General features: G+C 43.3%; 1 protein-coding gene across 1 annotated transcript in view; it reads right to left on the bottom strand.

The window, feature by feature from the left end:
* The window catches only part of SerT (Serotonin transporter), a 159,877-nt gene that overhangs the window by 34,538 nt on the left and 101,635 nt on the right, over positions 1-23,704 (bottom strand). Inside the window, exons 5-8 of the mRNA XM_071659891.1 lie at positions 17,984-18,203; positions 9,079-9,217; positions 5,694-5,828; positions 4,996-5,099 (exon numbers count right to left, since the gene is read on the bottom strand). Coding sequence (XP_071515992.1) covers positions 4,996-5,099; positions 5,694-5,828; positions 9,079-9,217; positions 17,984-18,203 — 598 coding nt within the window. The remainder of the gene's footprint in view (positions 1-4,995; positions 5,100-5,693; positions 5,829-9,078; positions 9,218-17,983; positions 18,204-23,704) is intronic.

Below are 23,704 nucleotides of genomic sequence, written 5' to 3'. Positions count from 1 at the left end.
GAACTTGATGAAGTAACACAATAATGATGAACTTGGGAAGCAATACAGTAATGATGAACTTGACGAAACAACACAATAATGATGAACTTACGAAGCAACACAATAATAATGAACTTGACGAAGCAACACAGTAATGATGAACTTGACGAAGCAACACAATAATTATGAACTTGACGAAGCAGCACAGTAATGATGAACTTGACGAAGCAACACAGTAATGATGAACTTGGGAAGCAATACAATAATGATGAACTTGACGAAGCAACACAATAATGATGAACTTGACGAAGCAGCACAGTAATGATGAACTTGACGAAGCAACACAGCAATGATGAACTTGACGAAGCAACACAATAATGATGAACTAGGGAAGCAACACAGTAATGATGAACTTGGGAAGCAACACAATAATGGTGAACTTGACGAAGCAACACAGTGATGATAAACTTGGGAAGCAATACAATAATGATGAACTTGACGAAGCAACACAATAATGATGAACTTGACGAAGCAACACAGTAATAATGAATTTGGGAAGCAACACAGAAATGATGAACATGATGAAGCAACACAGTAATGATGGACTTGACGAAGTAAAACAATGATGAAGAACTTGACGAAACAACGCAATAATGAGGAACTTGACGAAGTAACACAATGATGTTGAACTTGAAGTAACACAATAATGATGAACTTGGGAAGCAATACAATAATGATGAACTTGACGAAGCAACACAGTAATGATGAACTTGACGAAGCAACACAGTAATGATGAACTTGACGAAGCAACACAGTAATGATGAACTTGAAAAAGCACCACAAAGTTAAGGTGGGAATGAGGGTGTGGAAGCTTGGCAGACGACCAGAGGGGAGATAACGATATCCCGGTGGCTGGGGGAGTCTGCTGGGGAGGCTAGGGTAGGTGCAGAGTAGGGGGGTCTTCTGGGAAGCCTGGGGAGGTGGAGAGCAGGGTTGTTTGCTGGGAAGCCTGAGGGAGGAGGGGGAGGTGTAGGAGGTAACGAGGGAAGGAATAACAAGTTCTCGTTAGTGTGGCCCATCATTCCCATCAATGTTGTTGACGGGTGCGAGTGGTCTACTCGTCTGGTGGTCCACGTCATCCAGTCTGCTTATCAGCTCTTATCTCTTGGCCAGGATCAATCATGTGTGGGCCAGAACCAATTGTCTATTGGCCGGGACGAATTGTTGGTGGTCATTTCAACATGTCTGCTGAAGGTCAGCAATGACGTTAAGACAGAGCTGCGGGTCAGGTGAGTCCCACAAGCCTCACACACTCTCCAGTCATAAGATAAACACACATCTCCAGGTCTGCTGCTGGCTTAGCAGTAGCAGTAGCAGCAGAAGGAGCAGTAGCAGTAGCAGCAGAAGCGGCAGCAGCAGCAGCAGGATTCACTTGACCCCAGGATACCCCAGGTACTATTCGTCCTTCACTCTCCTGGAGGTTCAGCCAATGAGGCCAAGGTAGTTACAGGGACAATACTGGTTCCTTACCTTCCACAAGGTACCGTGTCGCTACCTTATTGATCACCTGAGTCATGCTTGGGTGGGGGTCGCAAACGCTGAGGATATCATATAGGGGTCCTAGACGCTAGGTCTGGGGTGCGAGTCCTAAACGCTACGTGGGATAGGGGGTCCTAAACGGTAGGTCTGTGGTGGGGGGAGGAGCTAAACGTTAAAGAGCTGAGTGTGCCAGAGCGTCGGCAGGGTTGGGGTGCCAAGCAAAAGCTTTAGGGGAAAGTGAGCCAATCGTTAGCCATCATACATCATCACGCTAGTATAGGCACAAACCATGTGAAAGGAAAACTTCCCAATTTAGTTTGAAAGATTTTAGGAAGCCTATTTAACAACATATTGAGACTTGGAATCCAGTCCTTGATGATGTAGGTAGGTACTTCAGGACCAGAGGGAGAACAGCCAAGTAAACTTTATGGAGAAACACGCAGAAACACGCAAACATGGGTGTGTTTACGAAATCGCCCAGGTCATTAAATAAACAACTGGCGGAAATAAATCGAGGATCACAGAGTAACGTACTGTTCTCGCTCATTACAGTAATCATGAATGTCCTTGTGGATCAAACCGATCACTTCAGACCAGTTTTGTACATTTTTGACCTATCCTTTTTAGGTAAATGAGCACAAGGCCAACCCAACATTGTTACCGTAGTATTACTTGAACTATCTGCCAGTGGGAAGATGGGGTGGAATCCTCTTCCACCCACTTATTCTGAGAACCTTGTGGAGATATGTTACTCATTTATGGATTCCACCGTAGCAAGCAGCTACCTCTTGATAAAGGTAACAAAGGGAAAAGAACCCGTCCTTGTACACAATTTACCATGTTGTTCCCTCCCGTCGCTTGGTGACAACAGTGACCAGTATCTTATCCGACGCTGGAGGTTCTAGAAAGGCATACATATTCTGTATGTTTGCCGCACTTACAAGATCACACTTCAACGGTTTTTGGAACATTGTGTGAATATCAGGAATATCTCAATCGGCAAAATCATTGTGTGAATATTAGGAATATCTCAATCGGTAGAATCATTGTGTGAATATTAGGAATATCTCAATCGGTAAAATCATTAGGATTTTACTGTTCATGTGTTTTTATTGACCAACATGACAATAGTAATGACTTGTCAAGGCCGGGTTTTTGTTTGCCTTACGGTTTATGTCACAGTCCGTGTGGAGAAGTGGCGTTCACCAGATGGGCAATAGTGTAGACCAAATTGGGAAACAGACAGTTACAATCTGGTCTCAGAAGCTTTGATGATAAGTTGATACTAAATTCTTGTTGGTGCAGCATTATTGCTGTACCAGTATGTACAGGAAGTACATTAAGATACATACTTGGTGTAGCTACATCTCAATTTGGACAGGAATTGCATTGATCTTTACATCAGCATGCCGAGGTTCGGTATGTTTCCCTATACTCAGGATTATTACTTTAATTCTCTCTCAGCCAACAACTAATTCATTTTTCTCTTCTTTGTTTTGAGACGCAGGAGAGATAAGTGCGGGAACCATGGGCCATGTAGTACATACCACTGCTGCAGAAACTATTGAACATGAACGCTTCGACTGTATGTATCTAGATTCCTGGTTCTTGATACGACATTGATGAGACTCATGTTCTACTTTTGTATTTGCATCCACATGTCCACATTTCTATATCTTCATTTGTTCTTGGGCTAGTACTGTCATTGTTTTATAGTAGTGGCTGGAACGTTATAATGTTGCAAGGATGTTTGATGACTTCTTCCAAGAGATGTATAACATATTCTTCAGTACCCATTGAAGATGACACGCATGGCTGGTATCCACCACGGCTGTTTTCTGTCTTTCAGTGATCGTTGTTCCTCTGCGCTAAAAGCATTTTTTCTTTTTCTCATTGTATTTTAGGGACTGCTGATTGTTCATGAGATCAGACTTATCTTTTAACATTGCCTGGATTCACTTTTGCTATAATTGATGTTGATCATTACATGATCTTGGGTTCAAAGGTCACATGTTGCTATTCATCGCACCAAGATTAATCTAAGGATTTCATGTGACGCACAATATTTTCTGTGTGGAACAAATAAGTGTACTGCAATTTGTATCAAAGATTTTCTTTGTTCCATCACTGTATGACGATATTGTTCATATGTTGATTTCTTCAATACCATACATTACAGGTTCAGTTGTGTATGAAACATAATTTTCCTTGTTTCAATGGTGTTGATGCACTATATGTATATTTGTTCTACATCCAGTATTGTAATATGAATCTTTTTAATCTTCTTACTTGTTGGGCCAGATATCTTGTCTGAGATAGCTAACGAACCTTCTTTTCACACCGATTTTGCATTAAGATGCGTGTAACAATTTTGACCACAGATCGTATATACAATTGAAGTTGGAACTTTACATTAAAACTTTATTCATTTTCACACTGTTGCTTTAAGGAGCAGTTAGGGCAATGCTGGTAGTTGTGCCGAGCCTTACGGTGGTTTACTAACATGTGAGGATGTATAAGCCTGTATTATCTTTGTATAAGATAAGAATGACAGTAAGGTACCCTCCAAGGCGGCTTGGATGAGAAGATAACATCCAGCAGTTAGCAGGAGTACTGGCCAATAATGGTAACAACCTTCTCATATGAAGAAATATTCATCAACATTTTAATTACTATAGCGTAAATCTGCTCTCCATCTGCCTTTGGCTATTGTGAAATTTTGAACATAATCTTATCTTCTTAAATGGCAGCAAATTACACGCCAGACTTTGGGGAAGGGGGACCCAGACGCTGAGGCTAGGGTGAAGAGGACCTAGACCGTGGGGCTGAGATGATGGGTTCCAGACCCTGGGGCTGAGGTGAGGGGTTCCAGACCCTGGGGCTGAGGTGAGGGGTTCCAGACCCTGGGGCTGAGGTGAGGGGAGCCAGATAGTAGGGCTAGAGTGAAGGGGAAGAGAGACTCAGACGCTGGGGCTAAGGTGGAAGGGATCCAGACACTCAGGCTGGGATGAAGGGACCTAGACGTTGGTATGAGACCCTGGGGCTGGGGTGGAGGAACCCAGATGCTGGGGCTAGGTTGAGGGATTCCAGACCCCGGGAAGGGAAGGCGGTGCCAGACTCCGTGGGGTATGAGGGTCTATGTCATAATTTTATCAGGAAAGTGGAGAGAGGAGAAGTGGTGTTTCGTGCAGGCCGGAGCTACTGTAAACAGCACTTGTGACAGCTGAATTGACCGCCTGCAATATCCTGTACTATCAAAACTACAAACCAAAATATATCATTCGCTATTGATAGAGTTACAGTATGAAACTGTAACACTTGTTGTAGTACCTGTAGTACTTGGCTGGAGCAACTGTAACGCTTTTTGCACTACCTGTTGTACGAGGCTGTAGCAATCAAACCAGAAGTTATTGTTATCAGACTTGTAGTCCCCAACCGAAGATTGAAGAAGCTATTTCATCAGCTTGTACCCCTTACCTGTAGCAGTTGTTGTCGAACTTATTGTAGGAGGAGAGGGCTAGGAGAGTACCGAATCCTGGCCCGAGGCTGAAGAAGATCTGGGTGGCAGCGTCGACCCACACCTGAGGGAGGAAGAGCAGATGGTCCACTCACTAACCCGTGCCATCAAACCCTGGAACCCATCATAACTACCCTACTATCTTCCTAACTTCCCATGAAAAAAAGATCATCAAACCAAGCGTAAAACGTGAAAAATGATGAGTTTTGACCAGAGACTATTTTGAATTAGTGTATTGGATGCAAAACTGCAAGAAGAAGCGTTTAGATTTCTCATTAACCTAAGAATGATCGAATCTGATGTAGAAAACACTTTATGCATAACATGTTAACTAAAGCAATGAAAATACTTATCTTTGGGAGGCCAAGGAATCACTCCAACCTTGAGTGTGGGACACATGTGGACTGTGAGAGGAGGGAGAGTACTGTGTTTGTCAGCTGCAAGAGAGAGGGTAGAAGATCTTGCTCGATCGTCAGCCGTCAGCTCTACAAAGGGGTCGGCAGGGGGACCCACCGGTAGTTGGGGTAAGGACAAGGAAGGCGACTGGCCGTCGGCTTTTGAGACAGCAGAGAGGGCAGCTCACCTTTGGCTGAGAGGGCAAGGAGGGTGACATCACCTGGGGAGAAAGGATTGCAGAAATGGGGGGTAGGCGACTCACCTTGGGCTTGTCCAGCATCTGAAAGCGTGGAGTGAGGTAGTAGAGGATGCCGTGTGTGGCCCCCGGGAGTGTGACGCCCCTTACCAGCAGGATCAGCAGCACCACGTACGGCAGCAACGCCGTCACCCACACCGCCTGTACACGGGAGATACCACCACCGTCACACATAGGACAACACCGCTGCCCTCACCTATTAATGGATACATAGCAGAGGTCCAACTCGTTCGGCACTTGGGTTAGGGGGCCGTAGGCTGGGAGAGGGGCAGGCTGGGAGGGGGAAGGCTGGGAGAGGGCGGGCTAGGAGGCAGTCTGGGAGAGGGCGGGCTAGGAGGCAGTCTGGGAGAGGGCCGGCTGGAAGGAGGCAGTTTGGGAGAGGTTGGGCTGGGAGAGGGTGGGCTGGGAGAGGGAGGACTGGGATAGATAATAGTGAATGGAGTCAGCAACAGTGAGAGAGACTCGGGATGGTCCAGCACTCACACAGTGAGAGCAACGTGTGCATCTATTCTTATGGACGACCCCATGTCCCGATCCAGGCCTCCTCGGGTGTCATCTGCCATGGCTAGCTCTCTGTGTGTGACCTGTCATGACTGACTCCTCCAGGCCATCCCAGATATCACTGTCATACCTGACTCTCCCAGACAGCTCTAAGTGTCAGTTGTTATACCTGACTCTCCCAGACCACTCCAGGTGTCATTTGTCATTCATGACCCCCGTAACCTACCTCAGGTGTCAGTTCATCGTGTCGGACTTCCCCAGTTGTCAGCTGTTATTCCAAACTCCCCCAGACCTCCCCAGGTTTCACTTGTCACCAATGCACCGGACACATTTCCATTCTTCTCCCAAGACGGCCAAAGTTGGAGACAAGATGGCCGGATGCAAGTGCCAGAGACTGGGCCAAGATGGACCAGGATGCCCAGAGGTAGGGCTATGATAATCAGAGGTGGGAACCAGGATGGCCAGAAGTAAAGCAAGCGGCCAGAAACAATGCCAGAATATTCAAAGGTGGGGCTAGAATGGCCAGAGATAGAGCAAAGAGGTGGTCAGAAGTGGGATCAGGATGGTCAGCGGTGGGACCAGGATATCCGGTCAGGGTTAAGGCAAGGATCGTCAGGGGATGGGTCAGGATGGCCAGAGGCGGGGCCAGGATGGTGTCAGGAAGGTCTTTTGTGTGAGCATCAGAAAGTGACCAGTCTCAGTCTCGCGGTGTACACGGTAGCTGACGACAAGTGGTTGACCATACAGGGAGGCGGAGGAGGCCATTACCGAACTCGATCTGGGCTGACAGACCACTATTTGCTGTAGACCTACGCCACCCACCTACTACACTGTGACATATACGACGTAGATCCGTGCCAGACACGTAGAGTCATTGATCATGTAAAGTACCATCTAACTTGCGTTGCGTTACAGTAATCATGACAACAGCAGGCCTCTGTGTGCGAACGATCATGTCAACCTGGGTCAGCCTTGGCAAGGATTCCCTCTCTACCTGTCATGAATAGTTCCACCAGGAGTCCCCTCTCTCACTCTCTCTCTCTCTCTCTCTCTCTCTCTCTCTCTCTCTCTCTCTCTCTCTCTCTCTCTCTCTCTCTCTCTCTCTCAGACTACGACTCACGGTACTCAAATTAAGTTCTCGTTTGAGTATTTTGTCTCATTAAAGGAAGACCATTTGTTCTAAAGTAAAATAAACAATTATTATACTGATGAAAGAGGAATATATCTCACACTTGACAGAGAAATAGCCGTCCTCAAATAAACGTAGTGGTCAACTATAACAGCAGCCTATACAAAGAGGGACCGTAGCCTCCCAGGAGAGCAACTTGATCTGCAGTGACGATAAATATGTAAAAATCTTCTTGGGCACCACTCCATCCACTTAGTTCCATGTTGCACTAGTTAGCGTACCTTTCAAATTCACAATCTGTTACAGTCACGTTCTGCCTTCTACTGCTGACCTACCCAACCACGCAGACGTAACTGGTGTATTTTTTCTCAGATATGTTTTTGGATTGCAAAAAAAATATCCGGATCAATTTTTTAGTAATAACTATTGTGCAAGAGGTAGTGAAAGAATTTTGTGAATAAGGTCTAAAATATGAAAACAGACAAAAAGACCTTTACTAACTTTTTTCTATATAAACACCACCGACCTGAGAGTCAGGATGCGGGCTGCATTTATCTTTGAAGCTGGTGATGCCAGACTTGGAGAAGTCTTCCGACTGCTGGTCAGACCAGGCTTCAGTAGACTCTGCAAACTAGTCATAATCCACAAAATTACATCTTTTAAGTTTCAAAAGAAACAACAGTAACTTGGAGGCCAGACCTGGGTTGTAAGGAGAATGGTTAATTTGCTCGAGGCCACAGGCACAACTAGCAGTTTGTGATATAAAGGCTGTGAGGACCAGCACATTATTATTTCACGTAACAGCAACATACTGTCTGTTAGCATTCGCTGTGTTTCTCCTGAATGGCAATGTAGAACTTTCGATTCTTGTTAGCTTGACAATTATTGCGATCGTCTTTCGCAACATATAGTCGCAGCATATAGTCGCAACATATAGTCGACTTCCAGATATTTATTTTGACAACCCAGAAAATCGAGGACATGATCTTGCTGACCGAGAGCTGTGTTCGGATGGCTTTGCGGGTCAGAGAAGTCCGGTGCTTCCATGATGTGGGGTCCTATTGATTCATCTAAGTCCCATCACGTGAAACCAGACAGAGAGGTAAATGAGCTGGATTGTTTTCATATCATTTGAGCAGCTTATGTCTTCAGGGATCCCTCTGGTAACAATCTAAGGAGGTGAGTTTGAGGATCCATAATCGCGCATCTTAAGACATATTCAAATGCACGTGGATGATGTCAAATCTCTTCCATGCTTAAATTCAACATTACTGTTAATTCCATCGAATGTAATGTGCCGATCCGTTTATAATGAGTTTCTTAATTGGGCCACAGCGGCAGCGTTTTCAGTAATTTTTGAAGGTTGGCCTGACCATGGATCATCCTTACGATCCACGACTGCGCTTGAAGTCTTTGGTCCATATTGTTACTATGGCATATAAAAAGCAACATCATCGTAAACGACCAACACAGATTGATGGATATCCGTCACACTGACACCTTTCGATGAGAGATTTATAAACCCTGGTGGTGCTCAATATTGTGCAGGAACGTAATTTTGTTAGAAGCTAAATTTCAAGTCCTCAATTTGAAACAATTGAAAATGAACTCCAGACATCATCAAAAAGTAAATCTTCCTCATTGGAAAAACATAACTCACATTACGTAAAATCATGTTTGCCAGATTTTGATTGCCCCGTCATACCTAACAAGATCCGTCCCTTAACCTTGACTGTGGACTTCGTGTGACTCCCTGCCTACCTTGCCCGTAGACTTGACGCCCTTCCAAAGGGAGAAGTAGACGAGGACGAAGACTGAGCTGAGGCAGAGGGCGAGGGAACCTTTTACTGGCCCCAAGTCACCGATGCCCTCTGACTTGTCCACCTCCAGCACCTCTTTCCTGTAGAGAAAGACAACAGCTGGTAACTAAATGAGTCTCCTGTAGGGGAAAACATAGCAAAAAGTAAATGCTGTACACGAGGACCTACTGCAGGAAGAAACAACAGTAACTAAATGAAGACCTTCTGTATAGGAAAACATAACACTTAACTATATTAGTTCCTTTCTTCAGGGGGAACGTCATTTAGTAACAATACGAATAATCTCCCGGCAATGACAACAGTTGGCAACTTTGGGTTTTAAATATATATATATATATATATATATATATATATATATATATATATATATATATATATATATATATATATATATATATATATATATATATATATATATATATATGTATATATATATATATATTATATATATATATATATATATATATATATATATATATATATATATATATATATATATATATATATATATATATATATATAGGGAGAATAAAAAGATGTTCTGCAAGGAGGTAAATAAAGTGCGTAAGACAAGGGAGCAAATGGGAACTTCAGTGAAGGGCGCAAATGGGGAGGTGATAACAAGTAGTGGTGATGTGAGAAGGAGATGGAGTGAGTATTTTGAAGGTTTGTTGAATGTGTTTGATGATAGAGTGGCAGATATAGGGTGTTTTGGTCGAGGTGGTGTGCAAAGTGAGAGGGTTAGGGAAAATGATTTGGTAAACAGAGAAGAGGTAGTAAAAGCTTTGCGGAAGATGAAAGCCGGCAAGGCAGCAGGTTTGGATGGTATTGCAGTGGAATTTATTAAAAAAGGGGGTGACTGTATTATTGACTGGTTGGTAAGGTTATTTAATGTATGTATGACTCATGGTGAGGTGCCTGAGGATTGGCGAAATGCGTGCATAGTGCCATTGTACAAAGGCAAAGGGGATAAGAGTGAGTGCTCAAATTATAGAGGTATAAGTTTGTTGAGTATTCCTGGTAAATTAAATGGGAGGGTATTGATTGAGAGGGTGAAGGCATGTACAGAGCATCAGATTGGGGAAGAGCAGAGTGGTTTCAGAAGTGGTAGAGGATGTGTGGATCAGGTGTTTGCTTTGAAGAATGTATGTGAGAAATACTTAGAGAAGCAAATGGATTTGTATGTAGCATTTATGGATCTGGAGAAGGCATATGATGGAGTTGATAGAGATGCTCTGTGGAAGGTATTAAGAATATATGGTGTGGGAGGCAAGTTGTTAGAAGCAGTGAAAAGTTTTTATCGAGGGTGTAAGGCATGTGTACGTGTAGGAAGAGAGGAAAGTGATTGGTTCTCAGTGAATGTAGGTTTGCGGCAGGGGTGTGTGATGTCTCCATGGTTGTTTAATTTGTTTATGGATGGCGTTGTTAGGGAGGTAAATGCAAGAGTCTTGGAAAGAGGGGCAAGTATGAAGTCTGTTGGGGATGAGAGAGCTTGGGAAGTGAGTCAGTTGTTGTTCGCTGATGATACAGCGCTGGTGGCTGATTCATGTGAGAAACTGCAGAAGCTGGTGACTGAGTTTGGTAAAGTGTGTGAAAGAAGAAAGTTAAGAGTAAATGTGAATAAGAGCAAGGTTATTAGGTACAGTAGGGTTGAGGGTCAAGTCAATTGGGAGGTAAGTTTGAATGGAGAAAAACTGGAGGAAGTGAAGTGTTTTAGACATCTGGGAGTGGATCTGCCAGCGGATGGAACCATGGAAGCGGAAGTGGATCATAGGGTGGGGGAGGGGGCGAAAATCCTGGGAGCCTTGAGGAATGTGTGGAAGTCGAGAACATTATCTCGGAAAGCAAAAATGGGTATGTTTGAAGGAATAGTGGTTCCACCAATGTTGTATGGTTGCGAGGCGTGGGCTATGGATAGAGTTGTGCGCAGGAGGATGGATGTGCTGGAAATGAGATGTTTGAGGACAATGTGTGGTGTGAGGTGGTTTGATCGAGTAAGTAACGTAAGGGTAAGAGAGATGTGTGGAAATAAAAAGAGCGTGGTTGAGAGCGCAGAAGAGGGTGTTTTGAAATGGTTTGGGCACATGGAGAGAATGAGTGAGGAAAGATTGACCAAGAGGATATATGTGTCGGAGGTGGAGGGAACGAGGAGAAGAGGGAGACCAAATTGGAGGTGGAAAGATGGAGTGAAAAAAATTTTGTGTGATCGGGGCCTGAACATGCAGGAGGGTGAAAGGAGGGCAAGGAATAGAGTGAATTGGATCGATGTGGTATACCGGGGTTGACGTGCTGTCAGTGGATTGAATCAGGGCATGTGAAGCGTCTGGGGTAAACCATGGAAAGCTGTGTGGGGCCTGGATGTGGAAAGGGAGCTGTGGTTTAGGGTATTATTGCATGACAGCTAGAGACTGAGTGTGAACGAATGAGGCCTTTGTTGTCTTTTCCTAGCGCTACCCCGCACACATGAGGGGGGAGAGGGATGGTATTCCATGTGTGGCGAGGTGGTGATGGGAATGAATAAAGGCAGTGTGAATTGTGTGCATGGGTATATATGTATGTGTCTGTGTGTGTATATATATGTGTACATTGAGATGTATAAGTATGTATATTTGCGTGTGTGGACGTGTGTGTATATACATGTGTATGGGGTGGGTTGGGCCACTTCTTTCGTCTGTTTCCTTGCGCTACCTCGCAAACGCGGGAGACAGCGACAAAGTATAATAAATATAAATAAATATATATATATATATATATATATATTTTATATATTTATTTTGCTTTGTCGCTGTCTCCCGCGTTTGCGAGGTAGCGCAAGGAAACAGACGAAAGAAGTGGCCCAACCCACCCCATACACATGTATATACACACACGTCCACACACGCAAATATACATACTTATACATCTCAATGTACACATATATATACACACACAGACACATACATATATACCCATGCACACAATTCACACTGCCTTTATTCATTCCCATCACCACCTCGCCACACATGGAATACCATCCCTCTCCCCCCTCATGTGTGCGGGGTAGCGCTAGGAAAAGACAACAAAGGCCTCATTCGTTCACACTCAGTCTCTAGCTGTCATGCAATAATACCCTAAACCACAGCTCCCTTTCCACATCCAGGCCCCACACAGCTTTCCATGGTTTACCCCAGACGCTTCACATGCCCTGATTCAATCCACTGACAGCACGTCAACCCCGGTATACCACATCGCTCCAATTCACTCTATTCCTTGCCCTCCTTTCACCCTCCTGCATGTTCAGGCCCCGATCACACAAAGTCTTTTTCACTCCATCTTTCCACCTCCAATTTGGTCTCCCTCTTCTCCTCGTTCCCTCCACCTCCGACACATATATCCTCTTGGTCAATCTTTCCTCACTCATTCTCTCCATGTGCCCAAACCACTTCAAAACACCCTCTTCTGCTCTCTCAACCACGCTCTTTTTATTTCCACACATCTCTCTTACCCTTACGTTACTCACTCGATCAAACCACCTCACACCACACATTGTCCTCAAACATCTCATTTCCAGCACATCCATCCTCATGCTCACAACTCTATCCATAGCCCACGCCTCGCAACCATACAACATTGTTGGAACCACTATTCCTTCAAACATACCCATTTTTGCTTTCCGAGATAATGTTCTCGACTTCCACACATTCTTCAAGGCCCCCAGAATTTTCGCCCCCTCCCCCACCCTATGATCCACTTCCGCTTCCATGGTTCCATCCGCTGCCAGATCCACTCCCAGATATCTAAAACACTTCACTTCCTCCAATTTTTCTCCATTCAAACTCACCTCCCAATTGACTTGACCCTCAACCCTACTGTGCCTAATAACCTTGCTTTTATTCACATTTACTCTTAACTTTCTTCTTCCACACACTTTACCAAACTCAGTCACCAGCTTCTGCAGTTTCTCACATGAATCAGCCACCAGCGCTGTATCATCAGCGAACAACAACTGACTCACTTCCCAAGCTCTCTCATCCACAACAGACTTCATACTTGCCCCTCTTTCCAAAACTCTTGCATTTACCTCCCTAACAACCCCATCCATAAACAAATTAAACAACCATGGAGACATCACACACCCCTGCCGCAAACCTACATTCACTGAGAACCAATCACTTTCCTCTCTTCCTACACGTACACATGCCTTACATCCTCGATAAAGATATATATATATATATATATATATATATATATATATATATATATATATATATATATATATATATATATATATATATATATATATTTTTTTATACTTTGTCGCTGTCTCCCGCGTTTGCGAGGTAGCGCAAGGAAACAGACGAAAGAAATGGCCCACCCCCCCCCCATACACATGTATATACATACATCCACACACGCAAATATACATACCTACACAGCTTTCCATGGTTTACCCCAGACGCTTCACATGCCTTGATTCAATCCACTGACAGCACGTCAACCCCGGTATACCACATCGCTCCAATTCACTCTATTCCTTGCCCTCCTTTCACCCTCCTGCATGTTCAGGCCCCGATCACACAAAATCTTTTTCACTCCATCTTTCCACCTCCAATTTGGTCTCCCTCTTCTCCTCGTTCCCTCCACCTCCGACACATATATCCTCTTGGTCAATCTTTCCTCACTCATTCTTTCCATGTGCCCAAACCACTTCAAAACACCCTCTTCTGCTCTCTCAACCACGCTCTTTTTATTTCCACACATCTCTCTTACCCTTACGTTACTCACTCGATCAAACCACCTCACACCACACATTGTCCTCAAACATCTCATTTCCAGCACATCCATCCTCCTGCGCACAACTCTATCCATAGCCCACGCCTCGCAACCATACAACATTGTTGGAACCACTATTCCTTCAAACATACCCATTTTTGCTTTCCGAGATAATGTTCTCGACTTCCACACATTCTTCAAGGCCCCCAGGATTTTCGCCCCCTCCCCCACCCTATGATCCACTTCCGCTTCCATGGTTCCATCCGCTGCCAGATCCACTCCCAGATATCTAAAACACTTCACTTCCTCCAGTTTTTCTCCATTCAAACTCACCTCCCAATTGACTTGACCCTCAACCCTACTGTACCTAATAACCTTGCTCTTATTCACATTTACTCTTAACTTTCTTCTTCCACACACTTTACCAAACTCAGTCACCAGCTTCTGCAGTTTCTCACATGAATCAGCCACCAGCGCTGTATCATCAGCGAACAACAACTGACTCACTTCCCAAGCTCTCTCATCCCCAACAGACTTCATACTTGCCCCTCTTTCCAAAACTCTTGCATTTACCTCCCTAACAACCCCATCCATAAACAAATTAAACAACCATGGAGACATCACACACCCCTGCCGCAAACCTACATTCACTGAGAACCAATCACTTTCCTCTCTTCCTACACGTACACATGCCTTACATCCTCGATAAAAACTTTTCACTGCTTCTAACAACTTTCCTCCCACACCATATATTCTTAATACCTTCCATAGAGCATATATATATATATATATATATATATATATATATATATATATATATATATATATATATACACAGGTACATATTCATACTTGCTTGCCTTCATCCATCCTCGGCGCTACCCCGCCCCACAGGAAACATCATCACCCCCTGCGTCAGCGAGGTAGTACCAGAAAAACACAAAAATTGTCACATTCCGCTCACACTCGGTCTCTAGCTCTCATGAGTAATGCACCGAAATCACAACTCCCTATCCACATCCAGGTGTTTTCCCCAGAAGTTTCAAATGCACTGGTTTGGTCCGTTGACAGCATGTCGAACCTGACATACCACATTGTTCCAATTCATTCTGTTCCTTGCACGCCTTTCACCTTCATGGTTGTTCAGTCCCCGATCCCTCAAAATCTTTTTCAGTCTATCCTTCTACATCCAATATGGTCTCCCGCTTCTTGTTCCCTCCACCTCTGACACATATATCCTCTTTGACAACTTTTTCTCACATATGTCCAAACCTTTTCAACACACCCCATTTGACATTGCTATTGAGTGTGTAAGCCAGTATGTTATAACATTTCCAACGTTAGGGCTTTCATTGTCTATTGTCTAAGAATCTATCTATCTATTTCTTGAGATGTTTCTTGCACATTTAAGGGTGGCTTTTGATGGAAGTAGTGAGGAGGAGGGGGAGGGGGAGGGGAGGGAGAGGGAATGATAAGACGCAAATATTTCCAAAAAAATAAAAGAAATTTTTTCTCAAGATTCCCGCTCGTGGATAACAGAGAAGAAATGAAGTCACAACACAAATAACTGGTCATAAAGTTGTATAATTTGCCTGAATGTGACGCAAACATGATCGGTCATGAAGAACTTGATGGGTCATGTCAGAGAACATGGTAGGTTATGGAGGAGAACATGGTAGTTTATGCAGGAGACCATGGTAGTTTATGGAGGAGAACATGATAGGTTATGGAGGAGAACATGGTAGGTTATGGAGGAGAACATGATAGGTTATGGAGGAGAACATGGTAGGTTATGGAGAACATGGTGGGTTATAGAGGAGAACATGGTAGGTTATGGAGGAGAACATGATAGGTTATGGAGGAGAACATGATAGGTTATGGAGGAGAACATGATAGGTTATAGAGGAGAACATGGGAGGTTATGGAGGAGAACATGGGAGGTTATGGAGGAGAACATGGTAGGTTATAGAGGAGAGCATGGCTTCATGATTTCAATTATTCTGTATGATATTATTGATTGTATATGATCTTATTGTTCTGTATGATATTGATGATTCTGTATGATATTAATGATTCTGTATAATATCAATAAGTCTGGATGATATTGATGATTCTGTATGATATTAATGAATCTGTATAATATCAATGATTCTGTATGATATTAATGATTCTGTGTAATATCAATGATTGAGTATGATATCAATGATTCTGTATGATATTGATGATTCTGTATAATATTAATGATTCAGTATGATATTGATGATTCTGTAAAATATTAATGTTTCTGTATGATATCAATGATTCTGTATGATATTCATGGTTCTGTATGATATCGATGGTTTTGTATAATATCAATAATTCACTATGATGTTAATGATTCTGTATGATATCAATGGTTCTGTATGATATTAACGATTCTGTATAATATGAATGATCCAGTATGATATTAATGATCCAGTGTGATATTAATGATCCAGTATGATATTAATGATTCTGTGTTATATTAATGATCCAGTATGATATTAATGTTTCTGTATTATATTAATGATCCAGTATGATATTAATGATTCTGTATGATATTAATGATCCAATATGATATTAATGATTCTGTATTATACTAATGATCCAGTATGATATCAATGATCCAGTATGATATTAAAGATTCTGTAAAATATTGATGGTTAAGTATGATATTAATGGTTCTGTATGATATCAATAATTCTGTATGATATCAATTTATATTCATGTATTATAGAATACGCTTTGCACTTTTTTCTTCATAAGTTCCTAATGCGAGTATATGAAAATAAACGTATGACTAACTTGACATCGTTGCAATGTAACCGGAATGAAGAGATGCAAGTGAGGAGAGATTTCCTGGTGGGAGAGTTAGCAGTTGCGGTAATGGTGCTTGACCTGTCCCAGTGATGTAAAACTCACAACTTGACCAACCCCAATTACCGGTGGTCGCAGCTGAGCTGCGGACCCACGACTGCCACCCGACAGACCTGGTCGTGTGCTTATCAATGCTCTTCCGTTTTTAACTTAACAGTTGAGTCAACAAAATACGATCAGCTGGTAGAGTTTTCATGTAATCCTGGTATTCACGTCATTATCACCGAGTCTTTATTAATTAACGATATCCTAATTAAGGCATCTAACATATTTTTGTTGCATAATATACGTAAATATTTCTATTACAACAGCAGAATAATACAATGTGGAAAGAAAGGAAAAACAGGAAATCTTACATTATGTGACGATTTGATCCAAACATATCAAGATTATTTAATCTATCTATCTACATAAACTAGATCCATCCGTCGTACCTTTATATCTGTCCTGCAAGTTGCTGCTGCATCCACTCATATACATCACCCACATAACCCGCTTAAACCACCACCTACATTACCCACTTACACCGTCACGAAACCCATTTACACCACCCACATTACCCACTAACATGGTCACAAAACCCACTTACAGCACCCACTTTCACCATCCATATTACCCACTTACACACCAACAGCACCCACTTAAACCACCTACATTACCAACTAACGCCATCCACAGCAACAAATTAATCACTTACATCACCTACTTACACTACACTACCTACATTACCCACTAACATCATCCATAGTACCCACTTACATTACTTACATCACCTACTTACACTACACTACCTACATTACCCACTAACATCATCCATAGTACCCACTTACATTACTTACATCACCTACTTACACTACACTACCTACATTACCCACTAACTTTATCCATAGTACCCACTTACATCTGTTACAGGACCTACTTACACTACACTACCTACATTACCTACTAACACCATCCACAGCACTCACATCACTTACAGCACCTACAGACAATACCTACACTGCCCACTTACACCATCCACGGCACCCACTTACACCACCTACAGCAACCACTTATACCACCTACGTCAACCACACACACCCCTAAGAAGAAATCACTATTGCCACTGACACCAACAACAGACATCATCAGTAACACCCACTAACGCTATTGACAATATCCACTAACGCCACCACCCACAATGAGGCGCACCCACCTACCTGAAAAACTCCTTGGCTGGGGAGACGGTGAGGGTCTTGTCGGAGGCGTTGTTATAGTCAGTGGTGAGGGTGCAGTTAGGAGTGTTCCAGGGATGGTCACATGACGTCCACGGCAGCTCATTCCCGAAGGAGGCCACCAGGTAGTAGACACTCCACGCCAGGATGGTGTTGTAGTACATGGCCATGTACAGGTCGATGATACAGATGGCGTAGCCGATACCTGAAAATTGAAAGGGGGACGTTGTCACCACAGTTGAGTCTATCACACACACACGAACACACACACACACACACACACACACACACACACACACACACACACACACACACACACATTTACATATTAGGCCAAAACTAGAATATGCTTCTCAAAAAAATTGATCATTGCACTTACAAGAAGAATAAAGAACTAATGAAGGAGGTTCGAGGAGGACAATAAATGGAATACCGAAATTATGAAAGCAGACTTACAGGGAAAGGATAGAGGCCTTAAATTTGCCCGTCCTAAAATAAAGAATGAGGGGTGGCTTGATTACAACCATTAAGTTCTTACACCAGATTAATGGAGTAGACACAGAAGTGGCCACAACATGAAATTACGCAAGAAACTTGATAGAGATTATCTAAATAAGTCTTTGTATAGTATAAGAGTAATGGAAAAATATGATTAACTGGATTACAAGGAACTGATTATGGACATTATACAGAAGTTTAAGAAGTTATATTGTAGTACAGAGATGGACCTCACGTGTGTAGAACTACCTTCTCGGTCAGAACAAATGAGTAATCATTACATGTACACAATGACTCAGTCAGTCACAAGTTCAGGAATTGTGGGCGCTACATGCCAGGATTAGGTAATAGTGGCTCGAGCCTCCAAGGTTTAGGTGCTAGAGACTGTACCCCCAAGGCTTAGTCTTAGAGTATTGCCTCCAAGGTTTAATGTTTTAGTAGCCGTACATATGGAGCACAGGTAATACATGATGTGTCTTGGCTGCAGCACACCAAGTCCTGCGTTGTTCCTCTCTTTAGTTTCCTAACCTAACCAGCTGGGTCTCATGATTCTCCACACAATTACTCACCTTTCCAACACTGAGAGAGAGAGAGAGAGAGAGAGAGAGAGAGAGAGAGAGAGAGAGAGAGAGAGAGAGAGAGAGAGAGAGAGAGAGAGAGAGAGAGAGAGATAGTGTGTGTGAGTGTTTTTTTCTGCCTTCCTGCCTGTTTATCTGTCCATCTACCGGTGCGGCGTCCCGCTGCCTCTCGTCCCTATAAGTCATCGACCAGGAAGCTCCAGCAAGTCCTGGCACGAGGGGTCGCATCCACTTCAAGTTCTTGCGCTGACTTTTCTTTCCTGACTGCCATTGTGAATGTGAACCCCCCTTCCTCACAACCTCCTCCCCCACAACATCCTGCCTCCCACCCCCCACCATCCTCCCACACTCCTCTACTTTTCTTACAGACTATCTCCCTCATGAGGTCTGGTCAGGCTGCCCTCCTATATAGTCTATATAGCTGTACGTCTATATGAAAATAAACCTTTACAGCTGTACGTCTATGCAACAATGAACCGATGTTGCTGTACGTCTATACAACAATGAACCTATATAGCTATACGTCTATACAAGAATGAACCTATATAGCTGTATGTCTATACAACAATGAACCTATATAGCTGTATGTCTATACAAGAATGAACCTATATAGCTGTATGTCTATACAAGAATGAACCTATATAGCTGTATATCTATACAAGAATGAACCTATATAGCTGTATGTCTATACAAGAATGAACCTATATAGCTGTATGTCTATACAAGAATGAACCTATATAGCTGTATGTCTATACAAGAATGAACTTATATAGCTGTATGTCTATACAAGAATGAACCTATATAGCTGTATGTCTATACACAATGAACCTATATAGCTGTATATCTATACAACAATGAACCTATATAGCTGTATGCCTATACAAGAATGAACTTATATAGCTGTATGTCTATACAAGAATGAACCTATATAGCTGAATGTCTATACAACAATGAACCTATATAGCTGAACGTCCATACAACAATGATGATATAAACCTGCACGTCTATACAACAATCAGCCACTATGGATGCTCATCTATATAACAGAAAGCATATAGCTGTATTTCTATACAACAGTGAGCCTATACGCAGTAGGTCCATACAAAACAGTGAGCCTATACAGCAGTAGGTCCATACACAACAGTGAACCTATATATCTGTACGTCTATACAACAGTGATCCCATATAGTTATAAGTCCAAACAACTATAAGCCTATGCAGCTGTACCGCTACAAAGCAATGAGTCTATCCAACAGTGAACTTACAGATTTCTGAGCCTACAGCGTGAGAGGCAAAAATGAGTGAGCCTCACCGGCGCTCACTTTATGAGACTAGGCTCTCCCGGACTGTCTCATGACCCCCTCATAAATCATCCAAATTGATACAACTTTCCAAGATGACGATAACTCTTCCCGCGTCCCTCCGCTCACCCACCCTATCCTACACCCCACCAGCCTCTCACCAACCCTATCCTACACCCTAATAGTCTCTCGCCCACCATATCCTACATCCCATCAACCTCTCAACCACCCTATCCTACACCCCACCAACCTCTCATACACCCTATCCTCCATCCCATCAGCCTCTCACCCACCCTATCCTGCACCCCACCAGCCTCTCACCCACCCTATCCTGCTCACCACCAGCCTGGTTTGGGGGTCCAACCTGGTTTAGGGTTCGAGTTTGCCTGAGGTAACCATGGCCCTAGGCGGGCCGGGGACAACGATAGCGCCATTAGGTGCGTCTAATGCCCTAGTGAGGATCTTCCCGACAGCCACTTACAACTCTTTGATAAGTTTTACTCTTTATCTTGGGAGGAAAAGATCGTTTACATCGTCATAACTTGTGATTGTTGCACAGCGGCCTCCTAGAGTGCAGCTCATTGTCGGAACGTAGTGATCATTTTTCCTTAGCCCAAGACGAGACAGCGGGAGATATTGTTCTCAACGTCGTCAGGTCGCTAGTGCTAGGGACCTCCACTGCGTTATAGTAAACACAACTTACGGTGCAGCCGGGGGTAAGTAAAGGCCGTGATTAAAGTATTGTGTGGCATTAATTAAAGTTTGTTAAGATAGTGAGTGACCCGGTCATGTTGCTCATACTGCTGAGGGGAAGCGATCTACGGACAGACGTCAGGCTTTACCTGTAAATATGAAGAGGAAATAAAAAGTGAAAAGTTTTTATCGAGGATGTAAGGCATGTGTACGTGTAGGAAGAGAGGAAAGTGATTGGTTCTCAGTGAATGTAGGTTTGCGGCAGGGGTGTGTGATGTCTCCATGGTTGTTTAATTTGTTTATGGATGGGGTTGTTAGGGAGGTAAATGCAAGAGTCCTGGAAAGAGGGGCAAGTATGAAGTCTGTTGGGGATGAGAGAGCTTGGGAAGTGAGTCAGTTGTTGTTCGCTGATGATACAGCGCTGGTGGCTGATTCATGTGAGAAACTGCAGAAGCTGGTGACTGAGTTTGGTAAAGTGTGTGGAAGAAGAAAGTTAAGAGTAAATGTGAATAAGAGCAAGGTTATTAGGTACAGTAGGGTTGAGGGTCAAGTCAATTGGGAGGTGAGTTTGAATGGAGAAAAACTGGAGGAAGTGAAGTGTTTTAGATATCTGGGAGTGGATCTGTCAGCGGATGGAACCATGGAAGCGGAAGTGGATCATAGGGTGGGGGAGGGGGCGAAAATTTTGGGAGCCTTGAAAAATGTGTGGAAGTCGAGAACATTATCTCGGAAAGCAAAAATGGGTATGTTTGAAGGAATAGTGGTTCCAACAATGTTGTATGGTTGCGAGGCGTGGGCTATGGATAGAGTTGTGCGCAGGAGGATGGATGTGCTGGAAATGAGATGTTTGAGGACAGTGTGTGGTGTGAGGTGGTTTGATCGAGTAAGTAACGTAAGGGTAAGAGAGATGTGTGGAAATAAAAAGAGCGTGGTTGAGAGAGCAGAAGAGGGTGTTTTGAAATGGTTTGGGCACATGGAGAGAATGAGTGAGGAAAGATTGACCAAGAGGATATATGTGTCGGAGGTGGAGGGAACGAGGAGAAGAGGGAGACCAAATTGGAGGTGGAAAGATGGAGTGAAAAAGATTTTGTGTGATCGGGGCCTGAACATGCAGGAGGGTGAAAGGAGGGCAAGGAATAGAGTGAATTGGAGCGATGTGGTATACAGGGGTTGACGTGCTGTCAGTGGATTGAATCAAGGCATGTGAAGCGTCTGGGGTAAACCATGGAAAGCTGTGTAGGTATGTATATTTGCGTGTGTGGACGTGTGTATGTACGTGTGTATGGGGGTTGGGCCATTTCTTTCGTCTGTTTCCTCGCGCTACCTCGCAAACGCGGGAGACAGCGACAAAGTATAAAAAAAAAAAAAAAAAAAAAAAAATGAAGAGGAAATGAAAAATATAAAATACTATAGCCATGTTCGTGTAATGATAACTTCAGAATTCTGTGATTTGTACATCGTTGTAATGCTGGGCATTTATGTTGTATACGACTTTATATTCTGCATTGTTGGTTGTGATACAGCGGAAGCTGTGTGTCAGCTACCTGATCATTTCCTCAGCCAGTGTTAGAACAGTGGCCTGGTCGGCTACTGCCGGGGCACCTGGACAAGGAGGCTACTGTAAGGTTCCCTCACAAAATGATTTTTGTAATCAACTTAGGGAACTCAAGAACATGGTTCATAAATGAAAGAGATATCAAGTGTCAGAATTACTCTAGTGGTGCGAAACATTTACTTGTCACATGTCACATGTTTTCCTCGAGCAGGATCTTCCCAGTATGTTCCAGCCGTCAAGTGGGCAAGTATGTGGCCCAGATGACATACCTTTTCGAGTCCCATGGTAGTGTGCCTTTGAGTTGCCTCTGATTCTTGCTCGCCCGCTTCTTACTGCTAGTGTGCCTCGGTGCAGCCCATCCCTAAAAATGGAGACCGCTCTAAGTCCTCCAATTATCTCCCCATTCCTTTCACTTACAATGTCCCCAAAGTCTTCGAAACCCTCCTTAGCTCTCACTTTTATAATTACTTACATTCCTATTTCCTTCTTTCTGATCACCAAGATGACTTCAGCGGTGCAAGGTCTATTGGTGATATCTCCGATGCCACTGATCTCTGGTTGTCCTATCTCAAAGATTTTGGTGACTTTTGGCGTCGCCCTTAACATCTCCAAAGCATTTTTAGAGCGTAATGTAATTCTTGGATTTCCAAACTTCCTTTCTTTGTTTTTCTGCTTCTCTCTCTCCTCTTTGATGCATAGCATCCTTTCAGTGGTCGTTGATGGAAAGAATACCCTTCTTTTTCTATTAACACTGGTGTCCTTCAGGGTTCTGTCTTATCACCTACTCTCTTCTCTCTGTCGATAATCTTTTCTCTTCATCTAACTGTGTTCACTCTTACGCAGGTGACTCCACTCTACTTACTTCATCTTAGTTCCCTTCCCCTCCTCACTGCACTATTTGCTGATCCCTAACCACATCACCTTTAATTCGAACTTGAGTAATTTCGCAGAATGAGGATGCAGTAACGTGCTTAAATTCAGCAGTGCTTACACTCAATTTCTACCTACAGTTCTTTTCAAATTTACTATTTATCCTCTGTTTATTATCAAAACATCACAATAACCCTTGCTATTGGTATAA

The sequence above is a fragment of the Panulirus ornatus genome, chromosome 68 (assembly GCF_036320965.1).
Source record: "Panulirus ornatus isolate Po-2019 chromosome 68, ASM3632096v1, whole genome shotgun sequence".
NCBI lineage: Eukaryota > Metazoa > Arthropoda > Malacostraca > Decapoda > Palinuridae > Panulirus > Panulirus ornatus.
The sequence above is the reverse complement of the archived record's forward strand: the minus strand, read 5'-3'. Positions and strand labels throughout refer to the sequence as shown.